The sequence below is a fragment of the Cheilinus undulatus genome, linkage group 7 (genome assembly GCF_018320785.1).
Source record: "Cheilinus undulatus linkage group 7, ASM1832078v1, whole genome shotgun sequence".
Classification (NCBI taxonomy): Eukaryota; Metazoa; Chordata; class Actinopteri; order Labriformes; family Labridae; genus Cheilinus; species Cheilinus undulatus.
This window is the reverse complement of record NC_054871.1, coordinates 19,541,224-19,555,567: the sequence shown is the minus strand read 5'-3', so window position 1 is coordinate 19,555,567 and position 14,344 is coordinate 19,541,224. Positions and strand designations below refer to the sequence as shown.

Below are 14,344 nucleotides of genomic sequence, written 5' to 3'. Positions count from 1 at the left end.
TTATTTTATCAGCACATATCAAATGAAATGATTGAAGGCCACATGACCCCCAGCTGTCTAACCACAACAAAAAGGGGCCTACAAAACCCCTTTAACTGGGCCTGCAACTTACTTCATTGTTGCAGCACTCGTCCCACATGATAAGATTTTAAATGCCGAGTTTCACAAACAACATTGCGCCCTATCAACACCGATACATTTTTCTGACTTTACGAGGGGGAAATGTAGCTGACGGAATTAGCTGCTAAAATAGCCCTGCACAGCTGCACAACCATCATTACCCGTTAGCATTTTAACGAACAAAAACTGTTGCTTGAGCGCATTAATGCCCACATAAAATGCAACCCCAACAAGCCTCAAATGGAGAAAGCCCATTATATGCGCTATATATTTCACAAACCAACCGTCAAATTGCAGCAGAACTTCGCTTCATCGTGGTAGTAAGGTTTTAAAGGATAACGCTAGCTAGCTCCTAGCAGGGTAGCTTCCATATCTGCATTTAGAAAAAACAAAACACCGCGACGACAGACACCACACACATCACGTTTACACGAGGATACGTTGACCGGGACTGTACAAAAATCAACCCCATTTGAAAAACATTACCTCCTGCTGAAGAGTACTGTCTTCTCCCTGTTTTATCCAATGGATTTGGTTTCGTTTTGTTAAAATTCCCTTGATCGATTTTCCTCCAGCATTAGCTTGCTAAGGGTAATAAGAGTTACGCCCACCCAAAAACTACGCCTCGCGATTGGTCGGAGAACCCGGATGATACAATTCCTGTTCATGCATCCAACGATGTGATTGGCTTATGTTGCAACGGACAGAAATATCTACTAATGACACAAGACGACTGCTACTACTAGTCGTCAGTGCTCGTACTCAGCCGACGTGCACTCCAAGCACGTAGGCACTGCCGGCTACGCTAAAGGCTGCCGAGTGTTGTCGATTATGGGACAAATAAAGTAAACTTGTTCTCATGGCCACTTAAATACTAAGACATTATTTCTGAGCAAAATTCCTTAGCATGGATTGCTTCAATCTTGGAGATTTTCTACCTTGATATGACAAAGTTTGACCTTGTCAATTCAAATAACTGATAACTTCCACTACCCGGTAAGAGTTACTGCCTTAACCTTTAAAATTCTTTGGCAGATTAGCATCCATCCAAAATCATTCCTCCAGACACAATACCCCCACCCCTTAATCAAACAACAAAATCTCTTTTTAACGTTTTTATTGAACGACACTGAAAATGTATTGACAAATATTTGCACGCAATGTGTGCAAGCAATTCTAAAACTACATATCAAAACTAAAATGGACTAAAAATTATACAATTTCTGAAAATATACATTTACCAGTCAATGCAAAATTTTGTCCCTCCATGTTCAAAAGTTGACCTGTTGGCATAAGAAGGCATCACACACTGCTATTGAAATTTAGCACCAAGTATTCAGAGGAACGGAAAATCAATACACATCAAATTCAGATAATTGAGTTCATCTAACATCAAATCTCTGAGGCAGTGTGTGGCATTTCCTTCAAGTTTTAATTTGATGCTTATTGTTTCAAGCTGGTCAGTTATAACATGAGCTCAGGAGACACAAAAGCTGACTGAAACCCCCCACATGGATGGCAGTAATAGATTATAAAAAGGTGGGAAAAGTACAAATTTTAGTTTTAGAAAAGTACAAAAGATTTTCTAGACTCAATTAGGGACAAAGTCTAAAGAGCTAGATATATGGGAGTTCTACATCATACTCTTGGTTAAGCACTTTAGTTTCTTTGGACTTTATAAAAAGTGTAAATTTAAAGACTGGTAATCCAAATCTATACCAAAAAATATAATGGCTTTAAGAATAGTACTGTTAAGCTTTCAAAGTTTCCTCAAAAATCACTGACATTTAAGCCAACTTTCACAAAAATATAGAAAAATGTAAGGAACCAATAAACAAGTTAGAAAAAATCCAACCATATTAAATGACATTGCCCCCCAGCAAGACACTTCCTCTCAGACTGCTTAAAGGCAGGGACAATTCCTAATTTGTGCAACTATGTTAGGTCTCTATTTTGTGGAGCAGCTTAGACCTCAGTGAAGGGCTCTGTGTACTTCTCATGTGGGCACAATTTAAATCATATGATCATGCCAAGACAAAGTGTCACAAGAATGCATTAAATCCATTGTTGTCAAGCATTTCAATTAATACATCCTTAAAAAATAGGCTGCATTACATTTTCCAATTCTAGATAAAATTCAATTTTAAAAAGAGGACAACAGGAAATTAAAATGCTATTTGTGACACATAACAGAGCCCTTCTTGGTCAGGTGTGAATGTAGACCAATCAGATCCTATTCTGGAAAACTCCACAATGAAAACAAACTGAAGCCTAAATATTGGCTGACCACTATCAGACTGGTTTTCAAAGCCATTTTTAAAAGACATGCTCAGTGAAACCAATGTTTATGTGAAGATCTCTTAAGGAGTGCTAAACATGGAGGATTTAGCTTAAAGTAAGATACATTTAACATCAAGGATAACAGCGTTAGTTAATGGAACAAAAAAAAAAAAAAAAAAAAAAAAGCTCAGTTGTGGGTATTAAAACGGCATAAAGGTACAGCTACAAATGGAAATTTCAATTAAACGTTAACTACACACCGTGGCAGATCCAAAGGTGAAAAACGGTAGCACTGAAGTCCTCAAAAATTGTAGCTTTATAATCATTAAAAATATATTAAGAGAAACTGATTCTTTATTGCCTCTACTGAGAAATTCCCCTTACAGTTTACATCGTGTTTCCTCAAATGCTGAGTAGGCAGAACCAATGATCATCGTCCATTGCTGTAACCTGGGAAAAACTGATTAAGAATGTCTTGCAAGGGTTTGTTGACAGCCATGGAGTAGTTTTTGCCCAGGTCATGCCTGCAGGCCGGGCAGGTGTACACCTCTGCTTTGAAGGACCGCTGAAGGCATTCCTAAAGTAACAAGAAACAACTTTCAGCTCTTGAAGGCTCCATTTTTGTTTTAGATATTACAAAGCAGTGACAGTGATGACAGTCTCTTACCCTGCAGACATTGTGTTGGCACTCTGTGGTGATGGGCTGGTAGACCACTTCTTGGCAGCAAATGCAGAGGAAAACTTCCTCAACTTTGCTCAAGAATTTCTGTAGAAACAAAACAAAAGTTTTAGAAACAAATCATTTTATTTTAAAAATCTGGGCAGGAGGGACATTTTAAGGTGAAATCTGCATGGACAGTCGTAATGTTTTCAGCAAGTGATAAAGATTACCCAAGCAACATAAAGCAAATACTTGCAGGAAATTAAGCACAAGCATTTGTTGCTCCTTGGTACCAGAGTGGACACAACTACTCACCATGTATATTTGAAAACAAATCTGCAACAAAGCTTTAAAAAGCTAATTGGGAAAAACATTATTTTTCATTTATACTGGAACCTCAGAGAGCACTTAATAAAGGAAGGTAGTTTTCTATGATGTTCAAGCTAGGGTTATGTGATTTTCAAGTTATATGTTGGGCATATTCGACTTTGCCTTTTGAAATGACAGGCTTAACCTACAATTAATGCAACTCTATACACCTCACTGAGCCAGAAAAAGTTGTCCAAGCTCTTCAGAATGTAAATCTGATTCAAGTCTTTGTGGCTGTAATCAGCATGCAGGACAAACATGAGCGTTAAAGCCAGTGACAAACACCCATCCTCACCGGCCCAAGTGACAGTGACTCCATGGCTTCATCCCAAAGTTTCTTGTTTGGCTCATCGTTCTTTATCAGGGCTTTCTGCTCCTTGGTGAGCTTGTACTCTTCCACTTTTACCTTTTTGGGAGACTTGGCAGGTGAATTCTTGGCAGATTCTGACGGAAAAATACAAATATTGAATTAACTATGGAGCTCCTGGGTATGTTTGTTTACAAGGAAAAAGATGGCATTGTTTGCAGATCTATAAACAAATAACAACTCGGTCAAATGACCAAACTACAACATTTACATGCAAGCACAAATCTTACCGTTGCCCTGAGATTTTCTCTTCCTCTTTGCCTTGCTGGGTGTGGCCGCTGCTGCAGCCTCCTCTTCTTCCACCTCATTTTTATTCTCTTTCTCCTTATGATAACCATCAGGATACTGGAACAGAGGACACCGTATATGATGTTGTCAACTATCAGCTCAAAGCACAGCTAACATGTAACAAACATAACCAAACATTAGCCATGTCACAATTACAATATTGAAATTCTTGTTCAAGAAGTGGGTAAAAACGAGTTAATGAGGTGAGTATAATGTTATAAAACCATACTACTTCAAACATTTGAGACATTTATAACCAATTATTTCTTTCCTGCATTTTAACAGGATTGGCTGCTGATCTGCTTTAACCATCACCTAAATGATCATATAAGCTTTATATTGAAATATGACCAGTTGCAGCATATTTCATGCCCAAGTTACCAAATCCAAAAGGAGGTATTTGGCGCTTTCAGCTTGTTGTAATGCAAAAGCATCTTTACTTATAAACCATCATCTTTCTTGTATTCAGAGCTGATGTTATCCAAACATTTTGTTTCTTTATTTTCAGTGATCATCTCTACCTGCATGGTGAGACCAAGCTTCTTGATGCGCTCTTTGCCATCTCTGGTCCATGGTGCTGGTTCGTCATCATCCCGCTTCAGCAGATACCTCCAAACCAGAAAGCCAGACTTCCCCTTGGCAGGCCAGTACTTCACCACCTGAATTAAGTAAATGACACATATAGATGAGTCTGTGTTTTTTAACCCGTTTTATTGTGAACACTGGTGAAATTTTAACAGCACAAAAATCTGTTCAGTACTTCCTCATACCTTGTATATGCCATCATATCTGTTTCCTTCCTCAGGTGAGTATTTGCTGTGTTTGCGACCTTTGCAGCTGCGTACGACTCGGACCGGTTTACCCGCCTTCCAGTTCTTGGCCTCGGCTCCACTTTTATCATTGACAGGGATGTTACAGTTGAGAGCCAGCGCCCTGAAGCAAACAAATAATTTAGATAAGCAAAGTGGAATAAAATCCTGTTGATTTAAAAGAGGGTTGTGACATTTTTATATCCTCTGCCACCGTACCGATTCATGTGGGTTAGTGTCTGATCACAGGATTGTTCAGCAGTCCTCTTGTTGCCAGAAAGATCTCGCCCTCCAGAGCCAGTATAGGTAAACTCATTGCCATCATCCTAGAATGTTAAGATGCATCAAAAACAATACATTCAAACTATAAGGAAAAGCATTAATTCCATATTATTAGACTTCTTCCAGGCTCCAGGACCCTATGCACAGCTTGAAACTGCCCGCTATAACTTGTTTTGAAACCATGTAAATGAAACTTGCTTGAAGCTCAAGAAGTCATTCAACTATCTCTTTAAAACAATAAAAAAAGATCAGCATACCACATCATCCTCATAGCCTCCAGCCAGGACAAGAGAGTAGGCCCCATCATTGCTCCTTCCATGAATCCCAGCAACATGCGGCCTGTGGACGCCAGATTCACTGACCTACAGAGTCACAGAACTGTCTTAACACCGGGCACCTTCGTGCAGGTGATGTATTAAATGATTCACAACATTTTGAACATCATTAATTCCACCTACAGTTAGGCACTGACCTGCACTCTGAACTTCCACAGCGAGCCGACAGGGATGCCAGGGATCGGGCCGTAGTGGTTGGACGGAACGATGGTGCACTGCTTGGTTCTGCCAACACAGGCCATTCCCTGGAGGAGGATAAAATATTAACATTTAAAAACCTTTGAGTCTCACACCAACTTTAATCATAATTACCTGTCCACATGGACAATGAGCACGTAGGCGTCGAGATCATTTTAGCAAACAAAAACAGATTATTTTTCTAGTGCTGACTTATAATATTAACATTTGATTTAAAATGAAAAGCTTATTTCAACTTTTTAATAAAAACTAATTTATGTAAGGATAATTTTATGGGGATCAATGGAGGTCAATGCAAAGACATGTCTTACGTAAATATAATGTACTTTAACTGCTCCTTATAACATATAATGTACTTTAATATATATTTAACTGCTTTGTATTACTACTACGGCAAATGATGTCAGCACTCACCTTGCCCCAATCTCTCTGGCTGGATGAGCTAGCAGAAGCCATCTTAGCTTTCTTCTTGCTTTCCTTCAGCTTCTCTCCAGCCTTCACAACCTCACTGGTATCATTACGACAGCCTGGGCAATACCTGAGCAGTAACATATTACATTTGACTAACAGTTACCACAACAACAACGTCAGGGTGGAATGTTTATTACCAATATGCTGCTAAAGATTCCTTGACTTAATATGTATAAACAACCCCATAACCAGATGTTTCAAATGAAATATGCAGGTTAAGCCTTATGCTACTGACCAGTCCTCGTCATCTGGGATGGAGGTGAGCGGAGGGTTCAGACAGTAGGTGTGATAGGCCATGTCACACTCATCACACAGCAGCTGTTTGTCAGGATCCTGCTTAATGCCACAGATATGGCAGTTACACCACTGGCAGTTCTTTTTGGGATCATCCTTACAGTGTTTGCACTCAGGTCCATTTGATCCTGGAGGATAAAAACAAGTTTTAGATTTCTTTTTTTACCAAACAGTATTTTTGTCATAAGGTAATTCATGTTTTATAAGAACCATATGTTTGACATCTAAACTAAAAGCTAACATTCAAAGTCAAGGTTTTGGTGATTTACTTGTTAGTTACTTACATTAAGCAGCTAATGATTCACAACTTCATACATTTCATCCATAAACATACTTTTCAGTGGACTCTCGGTTCCAGCAGGGGTGTCAGGCAGAGATCCAGGCTCCTCAATTTTGTAGATTTCAGTCAAGAACATGATCCGGCAGTCATTCAGAGAGTCACCAGCATCTCTGCAAACAAAATCAAATTTCCCTGTAAAGCAGCAATTAAGACTGCAGTTTGCAATTTCATACCAAAAAAGGTATGTAAGTAAACTGCATCTTAAGAAACAGTGAAATATACTGCATGCATGTAACATTTTGTAAATCATTTCCTATTATGTTGAATAGTCCCTGCTTAAAACGATCAATAAAATGACAGGAAAACCACTGTTTCCCACCTGCTACTGTGGCTTCAAATAACCAACAAATCTTGATCTGCAGATTAAAGTGGGGCCACAAGCTGATCACCTGCCATTGCCAAAAGTAGAGCTGGGCAATATAGCCTAAAATTGATATTCCGATATATTTTTGCTATATCCTGATACACGATATATATCGCAACACTTTGAAATTTCCTCCAAGTGGCTATATAATGTTTAATTCGACTCCAAATGACACTAGTTTGGTGATTAAAATAGACTGTTCTATTTGATTTTTAATAAAATCATATGCAGATAGGGCAAAAATCAATATAAAGTCAAATTTAACACACTTATTTTGAAAAGGACTTCATTCAAACTTTTACTAATAAATCAAACATACATAAATCCTGAAATACACTGTCTTTTATAGTGTATGGACAGTCTTGAAATGTTTTCTGTGTTATGTGTACTATTGTTGATTATATAATGATTATTTTCCTCATTAAGGGTGAAGCAAACCTACACAAAACTCACCAATCCTGCATGCAGCTGATGGCTACAACCCTGCAGTCTCGTCCACCATTCAAGCTCACAGCTGTGATTATATTTGTCTGTTATGTGTGCTGATGAAAGCTGGAGTTCATAACATGGGAGCATCTTTACAGCTTATTTGAGAGGCTGTCCTGTGTGATCATGGGGTGAAAAAAAGCTTGTTTGGAGGAGGGAACATTTTAACTCCTTGTTGTCGGTGTTTTGAGCTGTTAGGCTGAGATAAGGCTCCGTAGTTGTGGAGAAATGGATCACATTTGTCCGCTGCATGGCCATCTTCTCCCTGCTATGTACAACGCTGGCAGAGAGGTTTTAGCAAAATGCTCGTGCCCAGGCAAATCACGTATTCTGGGTGGAATGTCTTCATGAAATTCTTAAATCCTGGCTTTTCAACAACACTGGTCTCATGTCTTAAGTGGCACGTTGTATTACTGCCGCCATTATCTCTGAGTCATCTTGCGGCGTATTTTAACGATTACCGCGTGAGTTAGACCTCTTTCTTTTTAAAGCTGAACCCCTGGCAGATGACAGACCCAGCCTGAACGCAGATAACTAGATGCGTTCAGGGACAATGGGAGAAGCAAAAGTCCAGCGAGAAATGCACACTGACAGCTCAAAACTTTCACATAATTTATATAATTTTACATATATTATATATATATATATATATATATATATATATATATATTCATACATCGTGCGTGGCAAAAGCAGCAATACATCGAGTATACTCGATATATCACCCACCCCTAACCACAAGTTCAACTGCCATCTACGCTCATATTCAACAGCAGTGCCCCCTTATCTCTGAGTGTATACCAAATCCAGTACCTACATATTTACAGCAGACTAAAGCCCTTACCCAAGGATTATCTTGGCATAGATCTCTCGCAGAGTTCGCGTCTCCCTTTTCCTCTGGATCTCTGCGTCATACCAATAGCCCCGCTCCTTGGGGTCGTCTGGGTTGTAGTTGACCATGACGACCATTCCTGGCTCCAGCTGGTGCCACTGGTACACTGTGCGGGCCCGCGGTCGGACATCCTTAGACAGCAGCTGAATCACCCCGTTCTCTGGGTAGCTGTAGTGGATCAAATGATAAGTTATCAGCTCAGAGGCAGCCACACACCAACACAGGTGCTTCCTACACATTTCTGCATGGGAGAGTTGGCCGATATGCAAAAGTATGTTAAAATGGTGAGGATCAGCCGCAGCAGCAGAAGGTTTAAACAGACAAACCACTAAAATAACGCACTTGCAAGCTCAACGACACAAGAGTGCCTTTCAGGCTGGGCCAAGTCAGTGGAATGACACTAACAGTGATAACTAAGACTGAAGGATTGCTCATATATGAAAACTTAGAGTTTGTTGCCAATTTTCAGCCCCTTTGTACTGTCTAGTAAGCTCCCAAGCGTCTAAATCTTGCCTTTTCAAGAGGTTTCATCTGCAATGCATACTTCCGGTTGTTACTGTGGCAACCAGTGGAATTTTAAAAAATGGGTTTCCGTTATTTGATCCCTTCTAGAGTAATGTCCAAACATGCAAGATGTAAAAAAATCCAAGATGGCAGAGTCCATGGAGGGGGCTAGTCTTATACCTGAATAAAAGGCTTCTTCTAAGTTAATGGAAATAAAAAATAAATATTCCAGTGATTAAACACAGACTTTGATAGGCCTGTTTATATATTAGGTTAAATTTTTACCAAGTTTGTTCCACTAAATGCCAAGCTAAATATTACCTTATAGTCCTATAGTACTATTTAAGGAATAAATTAAGCCTGCTTTTTTCACGCTAATACCTCTCAGTGGTGCATATCGTATCTTAAATATTTATTAAAAATATCTCCGTTAAGACAGGATTTATTTACTCTGAAATCAAAACATTTTGAAAGCACACAAACATGAGTTACTACTTACTCCTCATATTTCACATGGTAAAGTATCTCCTCTTCCTCCGCCTCACTGGCCTCCTCTTTTGGCGTCTTTGTTGTCTTAGTAACATTTACGATCTGGGCCTCAAACCACGCCCCCATGTTGAGGTCTCTGGCATCCACCAGCTCATTTATCTTGACAAACAAACAAAAGAATGAGTCAGATGCGTTTTAAAGCTGCTAACTTCTTTCATCAACAAGTTCACAGAATACACTCTGTGGCCGTTCCAAGTCGTTTTTTGCTCAGAACTTCAAAACATGCAATAAAAACATATTTTAAAATGATACAAAGAGCAGCTAATACAGGCTAACACACATTTAAGCTACTTCAGACAAACCATATATCGAAAACATTCATGCAGAGTATTCTGCAAATATTTTTTTTAACTGAGTAGAAGCTTAATGTAGACAGTGAAAACTTAAAGTATTGTTATAATAGTGCGTGCTATACTATTTCTTTGCATAATCTTTAAATTTGAAGTTTATCAAATTTATTAAAAAGGGTGTTATGCATTAAAAAGGTAAAAGCTCATACTGTTGTATCTCTTACATAATCCCACTCCAAATTCTATAATTCGGTCTCTTGTTTAAAAACGATGTCATCCTTCTTATTAAGCCCACAGTGGTGGTTTAATCTCCCAAATTTCATACTGATACATTTGATTTACCCCTTTTCCACGATGCAAAGGTAACTTGATACCGCTAAAGATCATACAAATGAATTCAAGCATGCAGAATCAGAACTCACCTTATAAAATCCAAACCCAGGATCAATAAGCTCAAGGGCGTTTGTCTGGGCAGAGGTGCCGGCGCTCTGACCCTCGACCTCACCATGAGTTGAGCTTTTGTCAGACTCACTTTGAGTTGAGCCACATCCAGAATCAGAGTCGGAGAGCTCAGCCTCCTTGTCCTTGCTCTTGACGACATCAACAGCGGGCATCTTCTGCCTAACAAGCAGCTGCACTATGTCATTTAGACCCACGTTGTAGTCAAATATGGTATGGCCGTCCTCCATCTGAAAGAAAATAATATATGAAAGGGTTAACTGAAGAAGTAGTTGTATTAGATGTTGTCATTCCACTAAGAACAAAGCAACTACACTGAAAAAGTTAAAACAAAGCCGCCTCACCTGCTTTCCGCGATAGAACAGTCTCTGCCTCTCTGGCTCCACCTTGAAGAGCTCCATGATTTTCAGACGGAGCTCATCCACCTTAGTGAGTTTCGAAAGGGAATCCACCCGGTGGGTTTCCTTCCCATCCATTGTGCGCACCTGAATCCACATTGCAGCTGCCCTGTGTCAAAAGCACAAATTAAAATGAGTTTTTCTGAGCGCAGCAAGCCTCGTTATTGTTTAAAGATACAATGTAAGGAATACACAGTATGCGATTCCTCTACATAATACACCATTTAGTAGTATGCATCTTCACCTACTCTGGACATAAGGGCAAGGATGAAGGACATTATTGGCATTGTCAGATACAAGATTAAAAGCTTAATGTCAGTAGATACGTAAATTTATGCAGATTATTGAAACCCATCTACTGGCTGTGAATGTCAGCCACTTGTATGGGGTATTAGGCAGAACCTACATCATTTGAAGTTTTTCTTTAGTTTATCCTTATTCCTTTAATGTTATTGTGGTTTTAAGAAATCAAATTTGTTTCTTAGTTAATCCTTAGACTTTAAAGTCTGTTTAAAGGGCTGAGGTTTCAGACCTTAACTACATTAACAAATATCAGGACCAAAATTGGCATCAGCTAAAAGTACTTTGTAAAGATCAGGATACTGGCAAAAATCCAAAATTGTGCATTCCTACTTTAGGGCTTTGATGACTTGAAATTGTGTTAACATAACAAAATGCAGAAGAGGAGGCTGATATGATCAGTATGAGCAGGTATACAAATACCAAGGGATGCACATTATCATCAGCAAGATATCAGTATAGGCCGATATTGGCTCTGAAAAGTTAAATATCAGTTTTGGCAGATTTGCCTGTATTTACAGCCGATACGTCTGCTATAATAATCTGGCCATATCAGCTGTAAATATTGGCCATACAAACAAATAAGTAATTGGAGTTTTGGGCTGGACCAACAGACTTGCAGTACTTCAGCTGAGGCTATTTCTCTATTTATCATTCCTTACATTTTAAAGTGTGTTTAGGAATGAAATTTGTCAATTCACTCATCCTCAACTTTAAATTAGTTTTAGATATGAACTACATTTCAATATCATATCTGCCAAATTGAATATGTAAATAGACTATTGGATACTGACAAAAATCCAACACTGTGCGCCCCTTAAATTTCTCCTTATATTGATAACCAATACGTTGGCTGTACATATCAGCCGTGTGTTAAATAAATATGCAGCATTTAGGGCAGAATCAAAAGACCTGTGTCAGCTGAAGTCTCTCTTCATTCATCTTTATTCCCTAAACTTTAAAGCGTGTCAAATTTAATGTAACATTTATATATCAGTATGGGCTGCAATGAATTTGGAAATATCTGCATATCAGATATTGACAGAAATCCAATATTTTGCATCTCTACATACAATATATATTAGCCAATTAAACACATGAATTTAGATTCTCCTTATATAAAGGCAGAAATAATATGTTGTAAGAGATACATGGTGATATTACAAGTAGATCACCACTTTTGCATCCAAAATATTTCACCTTCTTTATATATATATATATATATATATATATATATATATATATATATATATATATATATATAGTCAGATAAATAATAAATAAACAATAATGCTTAACATTTCAAATTGCATACACTTTATCGCAATCAATTTCATTGATAATTTGTGCTCCTTTCACTTCTTTGAATGAGGGTTGAAAATTATGTTTATGATAAACTATGAATTGAAAAGGAAAATAATAGTGCATTTTCCACTGTTCAAATTGCAATGGGTTTCATCAAATCAATTCCAAATTAATTCACTTTACATAGCCTATATGTTTTTTACATAGATTTTTAGAGACCAAAACGTTTAGTGTATTTGTCCCTTTGAAAAAATGTACTACAAAAAAAACAAATTTCAGAGTTTGAATATTTTTTCAAAATGTTTTTATCTTCTTCATACTTAAATTGAATCCATTTTAAACATTTCCCTATTTTTCACTTTTTTAAATCACCATCTTCTTTCTTTCTCTTGCATTTCTTGCTCTTTAAATAAAGATGACGACCTGTTCATTCGCTTTACTCTGGGTCATGTAAAGATTTTTTTCAGTGAGTGAGAATTCAGACTTTCTGTACCTGAAACTCCTCTGGGTTTATGTTAAAGAAATTGTAAGAAATTACTTTTCTTCTCTTTTCTATTAAACGCGCACAAAGTGAATTATTGCCCAAGTACTGTCATTGTTACATCACTACGGAATTGACAAACCTTTTATTTCAGGGTTTTTGTCGCTGTACTTCACAGCCTAAAGCATATATATCGGTCAAAGAATGAACTAAATGTTCCTCAGTGGCAGAATTACGGTCCTGCCAGTCCTTGGTCCGTGTATTGTCCCGCTGTCAGCACTGGGCTGTCACTTGAACTGAATATTACAAAGGGAGGGAACAGGCTGATTTAAATACAGTGCGGGAAACTGAGCCGTAAGCCACTCCCAGTTCTTTTAAAAGCAAGCACATCCGGACGGGAGGGAGCGCTAGCAAACAATGTGCCTCCGCTCTGTGACAATGAAACGCACCGAAATACCGTGATATTTGTGGTTAAAAGTTAAATAATACAACACAAAGACGGTGCAACGATCACGGGGAAGGAGCTTAACACGAGTATGAATTGGGAAGCGAGCTCGGCTGCTGTCCGACTCTTAGTTTGCGCTCTCCGCTGAGGTTTCTCCGATTGCTAGAAATAAAACACCAGCGACAAAAACACTAGTGAACACATCAGAAACAAACAACTTCCTCAAACATAACATTTGATATCAGTCACTCATTCAAAACGTACACGTAAACATGACCTAATTCATCTTTCAATTATTGTCTTCTAGCAGAACACAAGAAAAAGGCAGTCTTATAAAGATTAGCGCATTTGTTTTGCTTCATGGGAGAAAGCAAAGTGGCAGAGCTGGTTAAAAATTCACCATGTGCTGCTACTGAAAATACTAATGATAAACAACAGAGGAAAACAGCTCGCCTCTGACAAGTTCATCACTCCCTCATCAATGCTCAGCCACAGCAAACCACGTTACTACTTATTGTTGTAGGGCTTTCACTTGGTTTGTTGCCAATAACAAATAAGAGTGCATTCAAATGCAGTGGGATTATTTTGTTAACTCAACATTAGCAAATCTCTAAACTTTATATATTTGGCAGGTGAGGTAACTTGATGTGGCCCGTCAAACCATCTAGAAACGAGGCTGGACTTTATCAAGTTAGCTAACCATAGTTAGCTAGCTACAGAATGAGGATACCAATGGGTACAATATTCAAAGTCATTTTAACATAAGGCAAGAGACTACTTTACCTGTTTGTTCGTCCAAGTGAAAAAAGAAATTGACGTTTTAAAAATGACGCACGTTTTCCCCAAATAACTTCAATGCAGGGTTTGCACGGCCAACTCTATGCCTTGTTGGAGATTGATCAATGAGTTATTCTTCAAGACTTTGATATCCCGCCTGCGCTAAGGATCCAGCGACGCCATTGGCTGGGTTACGCTGAGTAGAGAGCGGTCATTGGGCGGAAGAGCTGTCAATCTTAAATGTGACTGGAGCTTAGCCTCAGCGCGCGAAACGGCATTC

The 14,344-nt window shown here is 38.5% G+C and overlaps 2 protein-coding genes across 2 annotated transcripts in view; both read right to left on the bottom strand.

Annotated features, from left to right (window-relative positions):
* kdm4b (lysine (K)-specific demethylase 4B) overlaps positions 1–731 on the bottom strand; it is a 72,121-nt gene extending 71,390 nt beyond the window's left edge. The window contains exon 1 of the mRNA XM_041791444.1: positions 607–731. The gene's annotated coding sequence lies outside the window, so the exon portion shown is untranslated. The remainder of the gene's footprint in view (positions 1–606) is intronic.
* A 491-nt stretch (positions 732–1,222) lies between these two features.
* uhrf1 (ubiquitin-like with PHD and ring finger domains 1) lies at positions 1,223–14,192 on the bottom strand. Its single transcript, XM_041792291.1, has 17 exons — positions 14,071–14,192; positions 10,703–10,865; positions 10,322–10,588; positions 9,560–9,708; positions 8,509–8,724; positions 6,809–6,924; positions 6,416–6,602; positions 6,124–6,247; positions 5,649–5,756; positions 5,434–5,538; positions 5,114–5,220; positions 4,856–5,018; positions 4,607–4,744; positions 4,028–4,142; positions 3,726–3,874; positions 3,068–3,166; positions 1,223–2,977 (listed from the first exon to the last, which is right to left on the bottom strand). The coding sequence occupies exons 2-17, from the start codon at positions 10,853–10,855 to the stop codon at positions 2,831–2,833; spliced, it is 2,343 nt and encodes a 780-aa protein (XP_041648225.1). The 5' UTR covers positions 10,856–10,865; positions 14,071–14,192; the 3' UTR covers positions 1,223–2,830.
* Positions 14,193–14,344: the final 152 nt, after the last annotated feature.

What these genes read in the sequence shown, in the direction of transcription:
- uhrf1 (XM_041792291.1), bottom strand. Translation starts at nt 10,855, where the DNA reads ATGTGGATTCAGGTGCGCACAATGGATGGGAAGGAAACCCACCGGGTG. An exon ending in CTGGGTTTGGATTTTATAAG is followed by an intron (nt 9,709 to 10,321) that starts GTGAGTTCTGAT and finishes TTGTTTGTCAAG; the next exon opens with ATAAATGAGCTGGTGGATGC. An exon ending in AGCTTGGTCTCACCATGCAG is followed by an intron (nt 4,143 to 4,606) that starts GTAGAGATGATC and finishes CCTCTGTTCCAG; the next exon opens with TATCCTGATGGTTATCATAA.